Source organism: Varroa jacobsoni, unplaced genomic scaffold, assembly GCF_002532875.2.
Source record: "Varroa jacobsoni isolate VJ856 unplaced genomic scaffold, vjacob_1.0 scaffold_795, whole genome shotgun sequence".
NCBI lineage: Eukaryota > Metazoa > Arthropoda > Arachnida > Mesostigmata > Varroidae > Varroa > Varroa jacobsoni.
The window spans coordinates 124,152-146,838 of NW_019213697.1; the positions used below are offsets into that span (position 1 = coordinate 124,152).

Consider the following 22,687-nt stretch of genomic DNA (forward strand, 5'->3'; position numbering starts at 1 on the left):
TAAAGGCGTGACTGATACCCAAACCGACAAGAAAATCTTCACGGCTATGATAGAGATACGTTATTAGAAGAAGCGGCGCAGAACTAGTTCTGCCACTTTCGTTCTGGAAGGATCGGTGTAAGAAAGCTCAATGTTTGGGCGACACACGAATCAACACAAAAGAGTTTACTCGGTCATGTCTTTATTAAGAAAGCTCTACCGAAATGCTACAAAATCTAGCTATTTCTAAAGCTAAATGTTGACCACGAGTAACAAAAAACGTTTGAGGATAACGTGCAAAGAAAAAAAAATGTTCCAAAATATGTGGCAAAGCTTCGGCTAATGCTAAAGAAGGTAGTGTTACGTGTTTCGTAGAAGTGCATTGCAAAGAAAAGCATTATGGATTATTGCCGCCTCTTAAAATGATTAACTTACACCTTTACAATTAATAACTAACAAGAATAGATTGTGAGTGAAAAAAATCAACCGAGGCTAGTGAGTAGAAAAATCATTATATTTCAAAAAACATCATATATATTCAAATGCCGGGCCTCATACATCTTTAACTACCCGCCACAAATTAAGAGAACTTTGGTGGAAAATTTTAAAGTATTGGCCGAATAGCTCGGATCTTGCATTATCAGACCAACGTCTGTTTCGGTCTCTGCAGAACTCCCTGAGTTTTTTAATTTAGTTTCAATGGGAAGTGCAAGCATCACTTCTCGCGATTTTTCGCCAAGGAACCACAAAAGTTCTCTAATGATAGCGTTATGCTGTTACCTGAGAAATAACCTGATCAAAACAGTGCACGTTCAAATTCATCATAATGTTTTAAAATATAAAAGATACTTGCTTTAATCAGAACTTAAAACAATCAATACTTTTTCTACAACCGAATAGGTCAGAACTTCTACAAGCAACTACACAGGGTCCTCGTTCAGTTAGTAGGATATTTGATAAAGATTAGAACGGATAGCCAGAGTGTAACTGATTACATCCGAACTGCACCGATGGAGCTACACCCTCTTAATCTTTTATTTGTCCGAAAAAATAGCTGGCATAAATTCCTGTCACGATAGCTTATCTCGTTTGAAATTGAGTATAGCCCAAAAATTCCCATGCGAGCTTAAGCGTAATGTGCTATCAACCACTGGATAAAAACGTAACCTCTTACATTCTGCATGATACGCTATGAGGAACATCAGATAACACTCAAATATGTTATTCCTTGAATAAGAAGAGGATAGCAGGCATATAACAAAGTACTGTGTACATTAAGAAAACAGATTGTCAAAGTAGTGCATTGTTATAACTTCGTATATTTATATAAACAGATTATAACTTCGGTATAAACGATAATGCCGACTTCCAAGCGCACACTTGCATTTTATTGTAAAACCAGATTTCCCATAAATTAGTTTGTCTGCCAGACAGCCGAATTAAGTAAATTAGAGAGCCAGAGAATAAGCTTATCCATAATTAATGGATAGTTTAACTTATTCAGTTTGCACGCGCACATTCGTTTATCGAACTAAATATAAATGTTTCAAGCTTTGGCGTCTGGTGTTGCCATTAGGCCCTGTATGAGATGACTGGTCCGTTGCAGCACTCGATTGCAGATCTTTGCTATGACAGTTAAAAATAATTTTTGTGCTATAAACCGCTTCGACAAGCACACGAGGTAAAGCGTTTGTTTACAGTATGAATAGTCGAAATTTGCATAAGTATATGCAAATGGAATAAAGCGCTTTCAAAATGCATGTTCATCGTTAGTGGTAGACGGTAGGTTTTTGTAGTATGAAGCACGCGAGGCTATCTTTATGATAAAACACACGCTAACAGTTTGAATTGGCAGGATTTATTGAAGAAGTTTGTTTATATCGTAGAATCTTTCTAAACTCATCGATACATTTGTTCTAAAGAAATACTGTTACAATTATTTCGGAAAATAAATACATGATTATAAAATAGACCAGCTTATTTATATATGTTGTGCATATATATGTAATCGCATGCTACTTATGTGACACCAAGTGACTATTTTGTTACATTCTTTCAAAAGTTGTATTTTTCACCATATGCGCATACTGGTAAAGCACGTCACGAACGAACTCTAATTTTCAGAGTTTACACGACATTGCACGTCTGCGGACTTCTTTTTTACTTTTTTTTTTTGATTTTTTGACAGTGCACTCATTGTTTTCATTTTAGGAAAGTGACTTCACATGAACGACACTTTTTCTACGAAGGTCTCTGAGAAGGATAAAAGAAGACCTTTGCCTCAACTTTACTTGAGCAGCGGTCGGTTGCGTTAGGAAAATCTAGTTATACTTAAATGCATATAAATTGGGATTGCAAATGCGTAGAGAAGCCTAGATTAATTCTCTTAATATTCCACTTAAATATAGTTGTCCGGCACTTAATTTGAATTTCGCTGATAACTTATTCTTATTTTTTCACAGCCATGCTTTTGCATATGAGTTTCGGCATAGTCTGGCTGCGCCACATGATTCTCTTAATAAAAGTATGTATTTTGTACGCTGTATGTATAAATCATTCACAACCCAAGAACTAAATATGGTAAACAACAAGCAGAACTGCATTCTAATGATTCTAGTCTGTCTTTATACCTTACGTGAACTCTTCCCCTCACTTCCGTGATTGGTAGACATATAAAATAGTTATATATATATAATAGGTAAGCACATACAGCATTGTATTTCTTAATTGTTACTTCGAAACGGCTTACGTTAGTCTCATTCATTTTGCTGCCGGTATCGTTGCACAGAATCGTCTACCTCTGTACTCAAACACATCCTATGCCAATTAGGAAAAATGTGCAAGAGCCTATAATTATTCGCAAATTTTTCATACTATATTGTCAACGTAGTTGACCACGGCTTATTTGAGTCAATAGTCCTTCCGCACTACCATAACCCATTGACTCGCATTTGCTGACCGTTTTGTTGTTGATGGTCTCGATGTGATATTTGGTTTCTACCCTCTCTTAGGGTGTCTTTGTCAACGTTATCGATACATATGTTAACTATGAGAATCAGTAGCTTTCTTACCTTCTGCCTCTATTTTTTTTTTTACAGTAGATAATCCTATGATTTGAAAAGTAAGAATATGCATTGAGCGTTCTTTTCTTAGATTACTATATGGATACCCAGCCCCCTCTGCAAGCAATATAAGCTAATACAAACAGTTATAAGAAAACTGTTATATTACGATTACTTATCCGGAATCACTAATTATTCTTACTCCATTCAGCTTGATTCATCAGGAAGAAGAACTTCACAATGTTAGAGGAGATAAAGGAAGATCCCTAAATTATTTAACTGTATGTGGTGTTAAAAGATTACAGGATGATCAAAGATATTATATTTTCACTTGATATAAGCACGCATTAATTCGACATGGCTTCTCGATATTTCCTGCTTAAGGAAACATATACGCCTAACAATAAGCATTACTAATTTATTTAAATAATAGAGTTTAAATCCTTATTATATTATGGCTAGAAGAGTTTCACATCTGCAAAGCTAATTTCTCAATTATTTTACACTTCCAATGATTGATGGACTAATGGACTTAAGAAGCAGCCCTTCACTAAAATATGGTTACTTATACGGATCAAAATAATTGAATGCTGCTAGGACCTTTGACTAAGCTAAAGGAAAATCCCGAACTGTTCCGAGGCACAAAAGCATCAAATGTTTTAAGATAATGTACCGTAATCACGGTACCTTTATAGACAACGCTCATTAACTTCAAATACAAGTAATCTGAGTGGCACCAATTCAATCTATAATGAATTACTGAAACATCTGTTAGATACTCACTGAGGGTAATGGCTGCGAATAATTATCGTTCGTATTCGTATAAAAACAAAATGGTTTTAAACATTCATTCTCACTAAATTCTTAATATCATATCTAAAATATATCTTCTTCTTAAAAACTTCTTAAAATAAGAAGTAGTGGAACACAACTAGTAGAAGAAAATAAGTAGTTCTAGAACGTCAGCTTTCAAAGGAGGCTACATATCAATTGGTATAAAAGCATAGGACAAAAGTGCCAAAGGTGCCTCACGGACAGCCCACCACGCGCTGTTCCCCACTGGGGCCAACTCAAACGTGCAATGTATATTGCAAATAAATATCTGTGCACATGGCACAAGATCACTCGCATGGTGAAATCTACTAGCTAGTCGGCTAGCGTTGCTCGTTGGTGGTTCTTGACGCAGTTCTGGGTGCTTTTTGACCCACGCCATAAGAGTTTTAGGTTGCTGCTCTAGAGGTTAAAATCGGTTAAGCATTAGCTTGGATTTTTATACGAGTCACTGGCGTAACCCACCTGTACCTATTTCTTGATTCGGTAAAAGATTGTATGAAATATGGATGATACAAAAAATGCACACGTCCATTTTTCTAACTGCACTGTGCCACTCCAGAATTGCAGAGGAGATAAAAATCAGGTAGAACAATCAACCGAAACATCATACTACGATACTGTGGCCGTTTCATGATGTCCGTCTTCGATATATTATGTGGATTCCGCTAAAATTCCAATATTTGAAATTGAGCTATACTAAAGGTTTGTATATGTAGAGCAGTTAGTAGAAATGTCCTTGGTAGTCAGCACCTGATGGACGATGCCATACAGTGCCTCCCGGAGAACTCGGAGAAGAGTGTGACGTCATCGGAGAACCAGATGAAGCACTTCGAGGCTCCTGAAACTGAGTCACATACGACGGGCAAGCCACATATTTACTCAAAATGGCACCCATTTAAATCTTCTAATATACATAGATGTAGATTGACAGACATATATGGATGGAAAAAATCTTGAATCGGGGCAATCTTATCCGTTTAAAGAGAGCAGTGGTTGTCTGGCTGTTTTTGTATTGCAGCTATTAATGTGCTAAAGGACAAACGTTTTTCTTGAGTTTACGTTGTAATAGCGTGCATGAGGAACAATATCGACGAAAACGACATGACAAACTACATATGCATCCTAGGATGTACTTGCGACGCCATTTTTCGATATAATAAAAAAAAAAAAAGAAAAGTAGCGTTGTACACTGTATGTTACGAGAAATATACCTCCAGCGGGGCTATGGCAAGTCAGACGCTTTTGTCTCGTGCAAATAAACAAACAAACTGAACAACTGAATCATAGCAAAAATAGAATCGAAAAATGCTGAACGCTTTTAATAGAGCAATGCATTAGTGCTCCATAGTGTCTTTGCAAAATCACATCAAACTACGGATGATAGGGGTCTGCGTAAGTTTAGCATGCGTACGCGGCGTACTAATAAGACTCACTGAGTTTTGTGGTGGCCATTTACCTAAGTGAGCTAACCGCAGAAAAGGACGTGCTGTTATTAGTGTATTATACACTGTACGCTTAGTGTTCAACGAAACAGCAAGATATATATCGTGTCATCATGATTATGATGCTGATAATGATACAGATAAAAAAGATGAGCGGCAGACGCGATGAAACAACATGCGCTATCTCAATGCTAAGCAACATCGTCAAGTACAGATCGAAATACAATTTCGAAGAAGGCCAAAACGACTTACTGAATTCGACTTTTTGAAGCTGGGTGATTGCATGCACGAAGACTTCCTGCTGATGAAGAGGGTTCTCATGGCTATAATGAAATTAAAATGCCGAAACAGCTCAATAGACTAGAAAATAAAACTAAACACGAGAGAAAACGCTACAAAATAGAAATGGATCTGCATGGCGATTGAGTAGAATCAAAGCGCTAAAAAACTCCCAAAAAACTTTATTTTGCGATTCCATTCATTTCCTGGTAAAACTACGCAATACGCTTTATTTGTTTGACGTTTTTACAAGGATGTGGAATATATCAAACATATTGAATACAGACTGTGGCACCTAGACGCTACGTATAAATTACAACACAGCTTTAATGTAAGCATTCGAGCAACTAAGAGAGCATTCCGGCAGAGTTTGTCGGAGTTTTTCCACATGCAGAACCTGCTCCAAATTTATATCGGGTCTCTCGTCATGAGACTTCTGTTAGATGACGTTTAATTTGGAGTACGTCCAATATCAGAGCGAATCAATTATTTAGCACTTAAGCCCACTAAAAACATCATGGTCTAGGTTCTGATCTTACCCGCAGCATCTGCATGAGCTCGTCTAAATGGACAATCAGATCTCTCCGCGAACTTTGTAAGCGCCCGAGCTGCTCCTCCAAATCGCCCTTCCGCTTTTTGAGCAGTTCTAGTTCACTTATACCGGCAAGTCCGCTCCCGGTGCCCATTACAACTTCAGGCCCTCCCAATCCTACCGGACCATCATGACCTTCCAAAGTTGCCGGGCTTTCCGCTGCTAATATTGCAACACTGCCCCGCCCTTCCATCGTTCTGGGATCCGATTCCACCTAATCGGAATCCGAACAAAGAATTCCCTTTTAACTGAACTGGTGTTGCTGAAAGGTAAAAGGCCCAACCAGAATGACTGATCTTGTTCTTTGGCCAGAATTAGCTGGCGGTAGGCATACGAAACAAAACTAAGCATCAATGTAGACAGCCCAAGTGAGGTGTTTAAAAAGTCGTTATATCTGAATCAATGTCTAACAGCGGGACTGGACGTAGAACTCGAAGAAATAATGTTACAGAAAGGAGACACGCTTATTTGGGAGAAGCATTGTAGGATAGTTCGATCCCGTTTGATATTATCTATTTGATCAGAAAACGCCGTTCGGAGTGTTCGACGTAATGCAGATTCAGAGAGAAAATGTATTACTTTTTGAACAAATATCCGTCCGTTTAAACCAAGAGCAATAGCCTATAAGTTTTCCTGTTTTGGCATTGTTTCAAATATCTTTTAATCGATTTCTCCTAATAAAGCTATGATGGCGGTTAAGCTCGTAGCTTGACTTGAAGCTAATTGCCATTGCTAATTGATTGCACATACGTTTTTTAAAATATGAGCCAAAAACAAGCATAAGATAACTTGTTTATTCGGAAGACGGTACATATTGGTTCACGTTAGAAAATATGTCTTAATATCAGCTAATTTGGACCCCCAGACGGCTCCGAGGTTAACGTAGTTGCCTAAGCTTACTTGCCTCTTTACAGCATGGGAACAAGTTCTAAAATGTGGGTTATATGGTATCGATATAGCCCTCGAGGGCATTAGCGATTTTTTTTCCCTGAGAATTTTTTAGGGTTATATGGTACCTATAAGATAAACGTGTAAAACTGTAGTTTGCGAGACCGCTTTATTTGAAACGTAACTTTTACACTGTTAGTAAACAAAAATTTCATCTTTAATTCCTAAACCGTCCTTAATTCCTAAACGGTTTTCACTGATCAGAATCTATTGGTAATATTTGCATGCCTTACAACGGTAGCAGTGCGTGCTTCGCATAATATAGTTCCCTTTCATATACCTGTAGATGCTTCATACATTTATCGAGGCTAGATTAATCTCTCGAAGAATCTGAAATGGGTGGTTTTATACGAACGCATTAAAGCCTACATAACTATTACGCGGCTGAATGCCCAAACGTCATAGAACCTCACGTGCCTCTTATACACGCGTATATTATTTCTGTGATTAGATTTTTACAAAAAAAGGCCGTCTATGAAAACAATATATGCCGTGAAACGATGAAATCAAAATACAACCCCAAAATATTGCGTCGTTAACTGAAAGTCCCGCCAGCCATACGTACTACATAAGTTATGTGTGCGAGGAGAATAATTGATTGTACAATTTTGTAAGGAAGCCATGGTAAATTTCATCGATTAGTGAAGTCGTTCAAACAAGTCTTCGGGTGGAACTCACACAGAACGTTAGTCAAGAACAACTGCACGAGAAAGTTACAACAAGACCAGTTAGAGTATATATATGCAATAATTCAACTTTAACTTACTTTACTGGATCGTCAGTACAGCAAGTAGATGAGTTACCGCATTTGTGCCTAGTGTATTTCACAATGTACGATTAATTCGTATTGATTTTATGAGTTACTAAGCATGCACTAACAGCATCAACATTACCCTAGTAAATTTGCTTTAATTACCTTAAATGTCTCGTAAGTTTAACCGATACAACAGTATAATTTAGTACCAAATGAAATTAAACGAAACCATAAAAAAGTTCCTCCTAAGTCCCAACAAAAGCAATAACTACCTCACGTCGAAGTCGAAGTATTTCCTTCATCATTTCTCTATTGCGTGCTTCGAGGCGTGCAACGAGCAGTTGTTTCTCTTCTAGACTTTCATCGCGCGTCCACTCCGAAGCAGAGCTATCCAGGTACCCTTGATCACGTTCGGGAGGTAACTGCTAGAACGAAAAGCAATGTACAGCACATAGAAATGGTTTGTCTTCGTTCTTATTGTTTGTAATATTTAAATTTATAAACATTTACATTGGGTTCTCATGCCTTAGTGATGGTCTCACATTATAAAACGTACCGCAACACTAACCGTATTTTGTGGTCTGTTCATGTTACTGCTGTAGAGATTTCCAGCTGAGGTACAGAGGCCAGTGGATGCCGGAGAAGCCTCATTTAGCCTCCGAGAAAAACGTGCGATTAACGAATGTTCTTCGTCAGGAGAAAATTCGTCTGATATAAAAGAGGCAAGGGGCTCGGCCATTGAATCTAGGCTGGAGTAAAGTTCACGCGGAGGACTGCCGTTAACACGTGTCGGTCTGTGGAAAAGATTATCATGCATCAAAAAAAATCTTATCAGAAATTCGTAACTGCAGTGTTTTTTATTGCAAAAGACATAAAATATATAGGTGCATTTTTTGTTTGGATGACAACGTTGCTTTGACGTACATAAAGTATGTGCATTGCTGACTGAATAAACGTTCTCAAAAGGGCGAATATTAAGTATGCCCCGCTTTCATACAATTCTTCTGTTGGCGCAATGGTTGGCATATTAAAATTAGCTACAGTAAATTGAAGACCGTTGATTCGAGTAACAACACTACGCAATTGGGTTGTGTGAACAGAAAAAGTTATTACTAATAATTCTGGTGATTTACGTGTAACGAAGGCTATGAGATGTTTTATGTAGCGTGCCATTAATGATTACTATGGACAAATTGGAAAAACAGAGAGAAAAAGCATTAAACAAAAGCAAAAAAATGTGTTCCGTAAATTATGATTCAATAATACCTGCAAATAGTCTTGCTACAACGAAGAATATATGTAAAGATAATCACCCTAAAGGTGACTGATCGTTCTAGCTTACTATCCACATTTATCTTCTCGTTTTTTATTGTTCCGTAAGCTGGGATTTCAACGCACCCGTGTCCAAAGGTTTGCGAATGTCCAGCCGTATGGCCAGGTGTGACGGCATAACGGACGGTGCTTCTGGTAAGAGTTGGGGTGGTGTGAGGGGGTGGCACAATATGCTGCAGATTGAGCGGCGTTGTTGGTCGATCTACCACACGAGGAACTGTCGAGTCCCCCTTTCTCTCGGGGACGCAGCGAAACGATTTGCGAAGTGAGTGACCCAATTGTTTGGAAGGTGGCTTCTGCAATGATATTTAACAACTTTATTTAAATATTTGAAACTGATTTTTACTATTTTGTCATGGAATATCCTTAGCAAAAAGGTATTTTCACCATCTGACATGCCGAAATGGTCACACTCTACTGCCATACGCAGACATATTCACCTAGGTAAATAGCAGGAAATCCGTAGTTTCTAGGTATATCACATAAAGATCAACTAGAGACAAATTATGACATTGACGTTATAGATTCTCATATCAAAAAGGGCTAGAAAAAGTAACCTCATTGCTTTAGCAATTCTAGTCAAGATTAAGTGTTTCCTTACGTATGTCGTATACTCTTTGCATTGATGTTGAAGCGAATGCTGGTTTGACGTGCGGCCTTTCCAAAAACAATCCTGACACAGATGGTAGTTGTAACACCGTTGGCATTTGTAACGGAACCCGTAGAAATGTGGGGAACGACATGCGTCGCAGGAAACTGGGTGAAGAATATCTTCAACAGCGGCCATTTTTCCAACTAGCGGGAACCACAAAACGCATTGTGGTCCAGGCTCAGTCAACATCACCTGTAGGAAATTGTTGATCGTATACTTATGTTCGGGTGGGAAAAGTTCCGTTGACAGGTTATCACTATAAGAAAACGATGGACTTTCCAGCAGCGACTCTGGTATACAGAGCGCCGCTCGAAGGAAGAGCGTCAGGCGTGTAGGCAATAACCAGCCGCTCGAGTCCGCGATCAATGAAAATATGTCTGAAACGTGTACGTCACGTAAAACGCGCAACTGTTAGCACAAATACGTGTGCAGCCATATGTGATTTTACGCTTGATCCTATTGAGCACACAGTACACATCAATTCTTTATTCAGTACAAACAAAGTCTTTCATCTTTACAAAATGTTTAAAACATCGAAACCCTCAAGAGGATGTAGCACCATTTTCAATTGTTTCAATACACTAAGTGACTGTAGCTTTTCACAGTTCCCGTTGTTGGAGCTCGGAGCTGATCCATTTTCGCATAATGCATTTGAATATTAACAACCATACATAAGTGAAATACACAGCGAAATAGTGTTGAATTGCTTCTAAAGAATACCTTGATTGCACTCCCGGTAATTCTTTTTGAATACACAGTTCCCAAGAAATTAATTTCATTATTACTGATATCTAATCATCCGGTTAACCGCTCTGTTTTTCCATATATGCACATGCCCGTTTAATCGTGTAGTTAATATCTGATGCATAACAAATTAGTAAAATCAATTACGTACATCGATAGATATCAACTGTTTTTCCGCAAGAGAGCATAGCTAGAAACACTTTGATGCTAAGAGCAGGAATGGCTCCTGTTCGCGAAAGAGGGTCGGACGGCGCTAGCGCACTCGGAAAGGTCGCTCGAAGCCATCCTAGCAATGCTGATGAGACTACAGACGGATCGACTTTTTCGGTTGCCGGAACGCGTTTGTTCAGCTGGCATCAACATAAATAGCATAAATTATTAGGTCTTGTATGGATACGTTTGTGTGAAATTCTATTGACCTCCAAAACAGTTTCTTATATAAATACAACAAAGCAAAGATTAAATATAACTTCGGTATACAAAGAGACACTGAGTAAAGATAATTGCTATACCTGTTCATATAACGTTGTGAGTAACGCTGCCACTCTTGGCAGATCAACGGGAGCTTCAGGCGCAACCTGATTCAGAGATTGCTCCCGAACCGCCTCAATGACGTTCCAAATATCGATCTGGTTAACTGCGATTGCGAATATCGACGACCGATGAACAACATTCCGCAGCAAATGCAAAATAATTAAAAATTAATAAACAAATATAAAATTAATGATCATTGATTACAATTATTGATTGATGTGACCTTTAATTTGCGAATTCAAAAGTTGCAACATGGATGCATACAAAATTACTACTTATTGTTTATCATCATAATCAGATATTCCGCAATGACTCATTCTATAACTAAACTATATCCAAAATAATTTTATTATTATGATTAATTATGCATATATATGTTTGTGCACCAAGCTTTACTATGAGTGTGTACGATAGGTATACTGCAGTCGTAAATAGGCGGTCATATAAATATTATAAAGTATGGCACTTTCTTAAGTAAAGAGCTTTAAAAGTTGCTCATATTGGTCTCTGTTTCGCAAGAAGTGCAGGGTACGCGGCCACAAATAAAACTGGCCTATATAAGGCTATAATTATAATATATATCATGCTATACTCACAATAGAATCGTCGTTGCAAATAACGGATTTTGCACGCCATACGATACGACGCGAATCGTATACTGTCGAAATCTTGAGTACCTGTAACATACAGAATGAGAGAACATTTGCGCCATGTATATATAAATTTTAAGAAAATGGTTTCCAATGAGATTTAGAGTAATCATTAAGGTTTTACTTGACAGGTTCATTGTAATCAGTTACTTGCAAAACATTCAACTGGTAGCAGTATAGGTATACTTCTGGATGGCCAATTTTAATCTGATTCAACATTAATCCTGGACCGACTTTGTGATCTTTTATCAGCCAGACCAAAGTAATAGTCACGAAAGATGATAGATTAGCTATTGTAGCGTAATCCGGTACCAACCGCACATGAGCCTTGCCCATGCTTAACCTTAAGTTTTTCTACATTCAGACGTCAAATTACACTTACGATGGAAGGGCAGAGGTCAACATTCATCCATGGTGTGACGTAAGTTCTTAAGCCGTATTGCTCTCTCAGTCCAGTAGCTCATTATTGTCAGTTACATATAACCTTATTTCGCTCCATAATTTCGTTCGCTGTTTTCGTCTTTTTCACTTCTTATGTTTTAATTTCGCAAAGTTACTTCCAACTATCCAAAGTGACTTTACTATACACATACATAGGTAGTATAAATTCTATGGATCCAACTGCTTAACAGATTAGTGTCGGTAATCGGGCAATTGAATTTCTCACTTCGTTTGTTTAGGTATCAGCTATATCATGTTATGCTAGCTTTTAGCCTTTGAAGCATATATGGGTCAAGTCACATCATCGAAGCAGTTAACTGTCAGACTGCAAGAATTTGTTGAAACTCAGAAAGGATACTGTTTTCTTCTTCGGCTATATATCACGTTTTTCTGCTGAGTATAACTACGAGTAACTAATTAACTCCTGATAATACGATATAGGAGTTGCTTTTTCGCTCAATATGAAATGTCACGCATGACGGAACGATGTAGACCTGCTTCCAAAACCCCAGACATACAATTTTGATCATCTTTTGATTCTTGGTGTGGCGTTAACAGCAGGAAGCACAGCTGTAATTTTTGACCTGAGAACGTATAACATTTGGAAATGTCCCTGAAATAGCTATAAAAGAAGTGCAATATAATGTGGACGGAAACAAATTGGTAATATAAGTGAATCGCGAAATTTCGGCAAAACACGGAATAGATGGGTCACAGAATTAAGATCTTATTATATCCATATTACCGAATTGTCATATGGTTATTCCAAGAGATCCGTTTAATTAAACGTGAATGCCCTAGGTAGAAAGTATCTATTAAACTTTGGGACGGCATAGGAAATTTAAAGCCTCACTCAGGGAATGATGATTCAGGAAACAGCTTATAATGAATGAAAATTATTTTTCATTTATTATAAAGTCTAGGCGATCAATGTCTATTGAAGGTGAAAGCCAAGTTCCTGGCACTGTTGGCTACGTTAAAGTTTTATTTTTTTGAATACCTTATTCGAAAAAATAAAACAACGGTAAAACCATAAGACACAATTATAGATACGTATATGTCTTTAAAAAAAGAACACTTGAGGAATAACTCGGAGTAGCAGGATATGGTGGATGGATCCTGAGCACATGTCTTTTTATAAGCAGCTAGAACGTCGGAGTACGAGAAATCAACGACAGCTGGCCGATGAGTGACCACTGCTACATGTCAATTGTAATTTGTAAAGCGTTTTAAAAAAGGGAGAAACTAGGTTTTTAAGCTAAAAGTCATCTCTGACTTTCATTGCAAATAGTACCTTTCACCTTGTGAGGTTGCATGAGCTGACTCAGATCAGTTCAATTTGACTGAAATTGACTTTAGTTAAAAGTAAAGGCAGCAGATAGTGCAGTGGTAACCCTATTATTTATTAGCGTGCTAGTAGAGGTTCGACACTGCAATTTGTCTAAGATTATTAAAATCTTCAAATAGTTGTTCGTAGTGAAATATTTGAGGACGCGCTAGGCAGACTCCAAAAAAGCTATTCGGTTTTCATCACATACATTACGATCATATTAATAATGTACGTTAAAATAGATGTCAATATGGGTCATTCTCTAGCTAAATATCTGATTAGGATATTCATTATGAGCTTTTCTTGACTCTATATAGCACGTAATTTACTATGCTCAGCATACTTTTTTCATCATCTTACACGCCTTGTTTTATAAAGTGCACACACAGCAATGTTAGAAAGAGGGATTAGAGGTGATGTCTCAACACGAAAGAGCGTTCTTTAAAAATAAAGAATAAAAACAGACACCCAGCCCGCAATACGTTTAAATAAGTCGATATATTACAAATAGGTTATATATGAATATACATGTTTCCGTGGCAATATTAAATCTAGCAAAACCACTATTGTATTCTTGGATAACTTATCATTCTCGAAATAAACCATTAGAAGCTAGGAAGAGGCCACCAAAAAACTACAGCTCTATTTGTAGTAAGTGGATGTAGCACCAATACTGCTCACAAGTTAGTACATCTTGATGTTTTAACTAATCAGCAATGCCCTGTGTGCTGCCCTGTGTAATCTGCTATATAGAAAAACAGATCACTTCAGCTAGCTAATTTTACTAAGCCATCAGTTATTGTATTAGATCTTGCTACAATATTCATTTCAGACTATTAGTGTACCTAATGACCTTAAGATGATTATTTCAGTCATTTCGCCATTACAAATGCTGAATAGTTTACGCCAAGTGACGACACTTCCAATAGTTCCCGTATTGTTAGGACAAATTTACTTTCTTTGGCCCGAAGCCCGTTTTGCCATTTTCCGCCTTCGGCTTACGCTCTTGACCCGTTTTTTACTCTGAAAAAGTGACGCGGGCTACTACTGCGCGAAACTACTGTTTAGATCGTCTGCTGCCTGATAGCAGTGAATTTACTCAAGCACGTTTCATATTACAGGCCTGTATAAAATCCAACTTCCAAGCAACATGCAGTTCCAGAGCAGCTTTTTTTTTAAAATTTTGAATCGAGTTTTAGTACTAAATGAATACTTTGCTTTAAAAGGCACTAACAGTTACGATAGTTTCCCCAGAGGAGCAGAGAGGAAATTCTTAAAATCATAAGAAGCTTTTTGACGGGGGAAACCGCCAATAATGTTGCAATAGTGTCACGTAGTCGATCTGTCAATAAAACCTTCTTTGCGTCATTTAATACTGAGCACAAGCTTGAAGGCATCCGCATATTTTATGTCAAATTATTCACAAGTGTCGCATATAAATAATAGCTTTGTAGTAGTACCCTAGCATTTTTACTTAGGATTTTAATTGTCTTCCACCTTAGAGCAATATTTTTAAATGAATGCGTTAACAAATAGCATATATTATATCTAGTTCATAATGCTTGCTATTCAGAGTCACAATGCCTATTTATGCCAACAGCTCATCAGAAAAGGCAAAACGAAGATGGAATAGATATTATACATAAAATTTATTAATTTTTGTTGTTGTATGGTGTTTGCTTCCTACCTCTTCAGTGTTTTAATTAAAGAAGAGGGAACTTGCTGATGTACAGGTGCTTCTTTTTATGTTGAACACATTATGTTACTTTTAACTGGCACCAATGACCCGTTACAAAACCCTCTGATCTTCCAGTAAGGCCTTGAGTAACGGTCAACAATGCTTCTACCATAAATGTTATCGTTGACTACTGATACTATGACGAAAAGCACGTTCAGAATGAATACATTTTGGGCATTAACCATTTAACATAAAGGACAAATCCATCACGCTCATACGCGGATGTGCCCATGATTGCCGTCTGCATTCGTCTCAGAAGCCGGTGCTTCATATCTGTTCCGATGGCCAAATGAAGCCTAACAAACTCCAAATTAACAAAATAAATTAAAACGCCTTTTCTAGCTTCAGTAACACGACATGATATAGAATAAGTACTTTTATGTACACATGGTAATAAAACAAAACTGTCGTTAAGAACAAACTTTCAGCTTAAATAATTATTTTTCCCACAGGGGAACGTGTCTAGAATCCGGACAAGGTACTGATAGTCATATCAATGAAAAATCAAGTTCCTTTATGAAGGCTCTTCCATGTAAGAACTGTGAACACAAGGTATGAAGCACAATAGTAATAGTAACATTAAAATCACGGTATTATGTAAATATGAGAGCAGTGATGAGACTAGCATGTCATATATAAATTAATGATCAATTAATTCATTTCGTTTTCTATCATATTATTATCATATAATAGCCATCGCTACACGCGGATGCGGACGGAGAAGGGAACCACGAAGGCGGAGATGACCGAAGCAACTGCGGCCGGACTAGCAACTATTGAATAGAGCGCAATCCGAAGACAATTTCGTATACGCATGCGATCTATAACGTAAAAATGTTTTCTTCTTGAAGGGATGTATTAAAACTATCGAACGAAATGTTTGAAGTAATCAAAAAACGAAATTATGCACCCAATCCTTGTGTGTGCATAATAATTTGTATCTAAAAGATGACGAAGTAAAAACCTATTCACGGAGCGAAGAAGTCCTTAAGAAGGCTGCTCCTGCGCTTTTCTGCGATGGCCATCTGATTGCCGAGATCCCCCCGCTGCGTGGTTTCTGCTCGTTCCAGCTTCCAGCTGAGATCCTCGATTTCAGCTTCGAGCGTTGCCTGCTGATATTCAAACAATTCTTTTCGAGGGCCTGCTTCGAGATAATATGCATATGGATAAGTGTACTGCAATGTGTACCGACATTTTGCCAGCAGAGTGGCCGCGTCGAGCAGATATTGCCAGTCAATCCACGTTCCTTGTTTAGCCATTACCTTCTGGTTGATTCTGTCTTGAATTTTCCTACGAGTCACTTCTTCAAGCCGAAGCGATCGGGCGTGGTTTTCCCATCGCTCAAAATAGAACAGGTACTTCTTAAGCGCTTCGCGTGCCTGAGCATGAGCTGACTCGTTGCCAATATTCGGATTCTCTTTGTAGCGGCTACACTCGTAATACTGGCTGCCGTGCATTTTCCAGTCTCCTAAGCACATCCAGCAAAATTCATGCCTGCACCCATAACACTGCATGTGGTTACAGCCGCCATTTTTCTCAATACAGACGTGACATTTCGGGCAGTCCTTTGTATTTGCTGAAATATAATTGGCTGTTTCTGAGTCATCAACGCATTTCGTGATCCATTTCTTGATCGTGTCACAGTCGGCCGGCGCATGATAGTCGTAACCACAGAGCCAGCAGAACTGCGTACCACAATACGTGCATTTGACACGTTTAGCTTGAACCTTTTCTGCACGTACAACAGCCTGGCAGTTCTTGCCAGGACAGAAGCGTAGATGTGGATGACTCCGAATCCAGTCATTCAGGCAAAATTGAAGGTAACGAGTCCTTAACGCGTCGTCTTTTTGAGATGATATTAGTTGTAAAACGAACGCCTGTGCAACGAGTATATCGCAACCTTGCCCCATGCAGGCAATGTCCGTTGATCGTCCCTGGCCAATCTGCACCTCAAGGTAAGTGGCCCAGCAATCGGTGCAAAACTGATGTCCACAATCTAAAGAGCGGAACTCTGACGGACGCAAACTCTGTAAACACGTTTGGCAGCAATGCGCGTTATTGTTATCAGGTGGCACCGTAACGGCGCGTATCCGGGCCTGTTCCAACGTAAGTGCTGCGTTGTGCCTATAACGATCAATGACATCTTGAGGATCCCATGCGAAATGATGTAATAGCATGCGTGCAATTCCCGTCTCCGGTATAATTAGAGAATCCTGAAGTTCCTGCACTGCAGCGGCTAGCATCTTGTCAGCTTCGTCTAACGTGATACACTCAAAGGCGAACGCCTCAAAATCCTTTTCGGCAGGATCTGGCTCCATATCGCCGGAAGCCGAATAGTAGTCACGGTCATCAACCTCGTAAAGGTCGTCATCATCGGAGGAATCGCCTTCGGCGTTCGACATGTCGATCTCGGACCGGCGCATCAACACGGGGCGAAAATAAGGCCGGTGTAGGGGGAGCCGCGAGACGATCGGTCGCCCCTTGGGAAACCTCTGCCCCGCTGCCGCTCTGCAAGACCGATGCACTCTGCGTGTCCCCTGGACTGCGTCACTCTGCAACAGCAAGACACCAACCAACAAAAGCGTGACACAACACTTCGTTTGTAGCGTTACAGAATGCTTTCTATTCATTCATCATCCATAGTCATGTCGAACCCTTCTCTATTAAAACAATTTGGATCAACTCTGATGATTCTAAATGGCGAAGACCCAATTATTATCAATTCCAGTGCCTATTTAGATTTCTTTAATTGTTTTCTTCAAAGAATTAGACGCAATCACAGAAGAAGTCGCGAGTCCAAGTCAGAGGCCATCATGCCCAGTAAGCCCTTTAATACGCGGCCGTAAGATACAGCAACGGACTAACAGTTATACGGCAAAGCACGTCTCGTCACACATCAACATGCGTAAATAGATTACCATAAGAAGGTTCCTAAAATATATCAATATATTCAGATGTTTCCCGTAAGCGTTACATGCGGCTAACCTTACGGAAATCAGTCGTTTCCCTGCACCGCGTTTATGTGAGACATGCGGTGAGCTACACACCATATCATATATTTATTATACTAAATAAAATTTTAAAATGCTATAAAATGGCTAAATATATTTAGCTTAAAGCCGGTTTTTTAATTCGGTTTGAGAGATGTTTAAGGAACTGGATAGAAAATAGTCTGCTAAAGGCTAGTTAGTGTCTCGCGGGAAATGGCCAATAGCCTCCGTGGCCAAGTCAAAAGGTAAACCGTATTTAGCGAATGACTCCTTCATGGTATTCAACGATTACTCCTGTTCATCGTATCGTCAAGTCGAGCCCCCCTACCACTGCTAGCAGCAAATGTAGCCATTCTACGAAATTTCCGGGTGCATATGTCCTACTGAAGGGCTCCCTATATTACTTTATAATAAGGAATGTATTGTACACAGGAACGTACCTCTGTACTAAAGCGAATTGAAAGATTCGAATCATTCAGTAGCTAATCTAGGTACAGAAATTCATCAAAGTCATTGTTTATTTCGCACTTTTTCCATCTGCCTGGACTGGACACATTGAAAATGTAAATTCTAAGGGTATATATTTTTAATGTATATATCATAGCTCCTAATTGAAAATGGCTAAACATGCAATATTAATTTCAAGCATTACGTAGGACCCAATAAATACACGCAGTAACCTAAATTAATTTTACAGTGTTGGTAAATATTGTTGCATTTAAACATAATATACTACACTAACCTAAGGCGTTTTCAACGAATTGCACCACACCATGAAAAGCAAGTTCAGGTTTACAAACAAGGCTTTTATAAAAATAAATAATGACAAGTACTTACATGTTCGTATCGAAATTTTTCAACTTATGAAAATGTATGTAAGTGTGTTTTCTGCCTGGTTACTTCTAGAAGTAAATCGAAAGCGTAGAATCGATTGCGAATTTCCGCGTTATTTTATAATGAATGCTGCCTCCAACACTTACGTGTGATTCGAGGCATTGCAACTTGTTTTAAAGCACTGTATGTAATTTTAGATCCAAAGTTTTATCAAATAGGGACAAGTGTATTATGCAAAAATGCTGTAATATCTCTTATTCACAACCATACAAGAAAAACAACGAAACGTCGGAAGTTGTTTTCAAAACTAGAGGCAGGCTGTCTTACAACGTTTTAGTACGCTATTAGAACACCTTTAAGCGCTGCTTTGAACATATTAATGTGTATGTATAATCGTTTTCCGACATTAAAGTTTACTTTTATGCGCCTATCTTATCATATGTCCTTTCAAAGCCATCGATCTTTGCATGGCTACTCCGTCTCACAGAATTCATTAGTTAAAGTCGGATACTGATATTTTACCTCTTGTTTCCACTTGTACGCAAGATTTTAGTGCAGCCTTACCAAGTGCTGCAAAAAAATTAAATTGTTAATAAACAACGCGAAGATACTCATTTTTGTTGAATCCTAGAACTACTTTGCAGGTGAAAAATAATGTCTTCTCAACCGCCACTAATTTTTTTTACACAGTTTTAAAATATTACTATAACATCCTTGCGAAAAGACATGTAAGTCTTAAAATGTAAATTTTCTAGAAAACTTTTGATATAATTTCTTTTGTGTGGGACCTTTTTAAGACCCTTGAATGTGGAGAACAGCAGAAAGCAATTTTTAGTAACGTAAGAAACAGAAGTGCAATACAAGAGTGCTCCATTCACCCCCAGTGAGTATCACCGTACGAAAAATTGGCATTCCAAGTCATTTCATTATCATTTCTAGCTAAGAAAACTGGTGGTTGAGAAATAGATGCTCTATTCAACCAGCCATTGCGAAAACAAAGTATAATGCCGAGATCGTCCATATGCTGAAGACCAGTATAAAATATAGGTTTTCAGGAATGACACGAATTCATGCCATCATTAACTTCCTTTCTATACAACGAATAATTTTTTCTAACTATATTCTCATCTAATTTAATATTCAAAAAGCAAATATATTTTAATACAACGCTGATTTGCTATCCGTTGCTTAGTTTTTGCTTTAATCCGCTATAGGAAAAGAACTATTTAAACACATCTGTAGAATATCCAAGACTATCATTTTTAGAAATAAGATACAAAATATTTTCAGATAACTTTTACCCTCTTTCCACAGAAAAGATGGTAAGAGCTATAAGTAACTGAAGGTTAACTGTATTTTTTGTAATGTGATGGGGTCAATATTACGTTCTGTCAGTAATAGATAATTGCAGCATCAGCACAAATTTCAAAGCAGAATAAAAACGAATTTACACATAATAACCACTTAAGGTCATTTCTGTCCTATTAGTAGATTTATACTTTTCAATAGCCTTACACATCAAATGCTAATAAACGCTAAAAGTTTTTCAGATCAGCACGCAAGCCTAGCCTATGTTCTAGCATCTAGGTTTTTCTGTATCAGTACTATTTCAGTACACTAAATGCCTGCACTGCATGCTAAATCGACTAGGAAGCTTTAGATTTCAAAGCGATGTTTTAAAGTAGAAAAGGAAAATGAAGGCGATGGCATAGAACATCTGAAAAGGCAATCTCACATAGATGCCCCCCAAATGCGGGCAAGTGTAAGGTTTTTTAAAGAAACTAATAAAACAACTATGTTTATTGCAACAAAATAATGCAATGTATTTATTCATCTGTAGCGGAATCACTTTCATCGCGGACAGTTTTTTATATGCTCAAAAACTTGCCATGTCACTGAATTTGTTTATGTCTGTTCTCGGATACGTTAACGCCGGTTACATCCTTTATAAACCAAGATTAATCTCGATCTAAGTTAATTAAATAATATTGCCCGTAGCGACTTTTAAATTATGCATACGAAAAAGCTCATGTAAATGTATTTCACACAAAAGCACCAGAGTGAGCCTGAAATGGGCCAAAGCCTAAAGAGAAACTACAGGCAAAAACATATGAGTAAAATATAAAAGTCAAACAGATTGTAATCAAGATTAATCGTGTAATCAAACTAAACGGGCGATTGATGGCTCCCCAAAAAGGCTAAACTGAGAGAGGAGAATAGGGAACATTCTGTTGTACTCACGAAGCTCATCCAGTAGTTGAATGTAGTCGACCATCTCACAGAGTCGAAGTTGATCCGTGAAACCTGCAAAAAGCGAGGACGGTCAGCGTCACCTAGTGTACTCTTCCATTCCCCACACTTTGAAAGCTGATACTCCACTAATAATATTCACTATAGAGAGCATGATACTGCTCAATGAACAATAAGACGAATAGGGTATAGCACAGGGCCATCATCCTTTCATTTATAAGTCCATAGAAACTGTTTATGTCGATGTGCATCCGTCTTATACTATATGAATCGAGTACATAGCGTCAAACACACAAACGATTTCTACTTCTCCATCAGCCGCGTTCGGTCGCGTCCACTCGCAGCAGAAGAAAATATTTCTAATTTCTAGAATTCGAACCACTGCTGGTGGTAGCGCTTCCTCTTCTGTCTTAGTACTATATTTTCCTTGATTAATACATTACATAATATAATTGATAATGATAATAATAATAATGACGATAGTAGTGTCTAGTAACTAATCCATTACTCACGATAAATTGAAATGAATGACTGGGCTAGCAGCTGACAAGCACAGACAACATTAGGAGGACTGCGGCCCGGCGATTTGAGTAGAGAAAAAGCTGCCTTTCAAAAATTACTTTCAACTCGATTTGCTTCTCTATCAATAAAATTTCGGTAGCGCTATGACGAGCTTATTCAATTCTAGAGCACAACTCCACATACATACACATGCACGGACACAGTCATACCGACGCTCACAGCGCCTCGTACGGATGCTGCTGCGATTGCTGCTGCTGAGTCTCCGCACTCTGCTACCCGTTACTACGACAGAGAGCCAGCACAACCTCTCCCTCTCAGTCCCGTTTGTGTTGTTAGCTGCTGTCTTGTCATTTCAGAAACAGCACCAGCATCAGCATCCTACCTGCTGGAAGGCGGTGACTCCTGCTATCAACGATACACTAACGCAGTTTTACACAAAGTTAAACATATTATATTGTTGATCTGGTGATTATACCGACTAGACCACGGACATGTGTCAATTGCAACGTAATTAGAAATTAGGAGCACTCATGATTTACTCCCAGTGGTATCGCCTATAAACAATAGATACGCTGCCTACGTAGGTAATGATTAGGATTTGCGACAAGAGCCGGTCCACTGCTCAATGCGTGTATCTGTTGCTGCTATTGTTGTTATGGTCAAGGTAGCAGACGAACTGAGCAGATGATCGCTCCATCTGGGCCGGTTTGCAGACGTCGGACCATACCATAGAGCAACAGCCAGCGTGAACGTAGAGATACATTTTCGCCGCAGTCAAAA

At 38.4% G+C, this 22,687-nt stretch overlaps 1 protein-coding gene across 12 annotated transcripts; it reads right to left on the bottom strand.

The window, feature by feature from the left end:
- Nucleotides 1-1,821: 1,821 nt before the first annotated feature.
- Nucleotides 1,822-22,514, bottom strand: ari-2 (E3 ubiquitin-protein ligase ari-2). 12 transcript variants are annotated; one of them, XR_002682508.2, is made up of 12 exons: nucleotides 22,095-22,514; nucleotides 21,377-21,439; nucleotides 11,749-11,829; nucleotides 11,131-11,255; nucleotides 10,770-10,968; nucleotides 9,824-10,251; nucleotides 9,289-9,518; nucleotides 8,459-8,684; nucleotides 8,163-8,315; nucleotides 6,136-6,402; nucleotides 5,570-5,640; nucleotides 4,629-4,719 (listed from the first exon to the last, which is right to left on the bottom strand). XR_002682508.2 is itself a non-coding variant. In XM_022839297.2 (11 exons), the coding sequence occupies exons 2-11, from the start codon at nucleotides 21,408-21,410 to the stop codon at nucleotides 4,597-4,599; spliced, it is 1,866 nt and encodes a 621-aa protein (XP_022695032.1). In that variant the 5' UTR covers nucleotides 21,411-21,439; nucleotides 22,290-22,514; the 3' UTR covers nucleotides 1,822-4,596. The 12 variants fall into 12 exon arrangements, 11 of the variants coding, with proteins under 11 accessions (XP_022695032.1, XP_022695031.1, XP_022695029.1 ...); XM_022839297.2 differs by lacking the exon at nucleotides 5,570-5,640 and having other exon boundaries at nucleotides 1,822-4,719; nucleotides 22,290-22,514; XM_022839296.2 differs by lacking the exon at nucleotides 5,570-5,640 and having other exon boundaries at nucleotides 1,822-4,719; nucleotides 22,117-22,514.
- Nucleotides 22,515-22,687: the final 173 nt, after the last annotated feature.

Bases quoted from the DNA above. Each gene is read 5' to 3' on its own strand.
- ari-2 (XM_022839293.2), bottom strand. The intron at 10,969-11,130 runs GTATAGCAATTA...TGTTGATGCCAG, and splicing joins TCACAACGTTATATGAACAG to CTGAACAAACGCGTTCCGGC. The intron at 4,720-6,135 runs GTAAGATCAGAA...TATGTGACTCAG, and splicing joins AGCTCATGCAGATGCTGCGG to TTTCAGGAGCCTCGAAGTGC.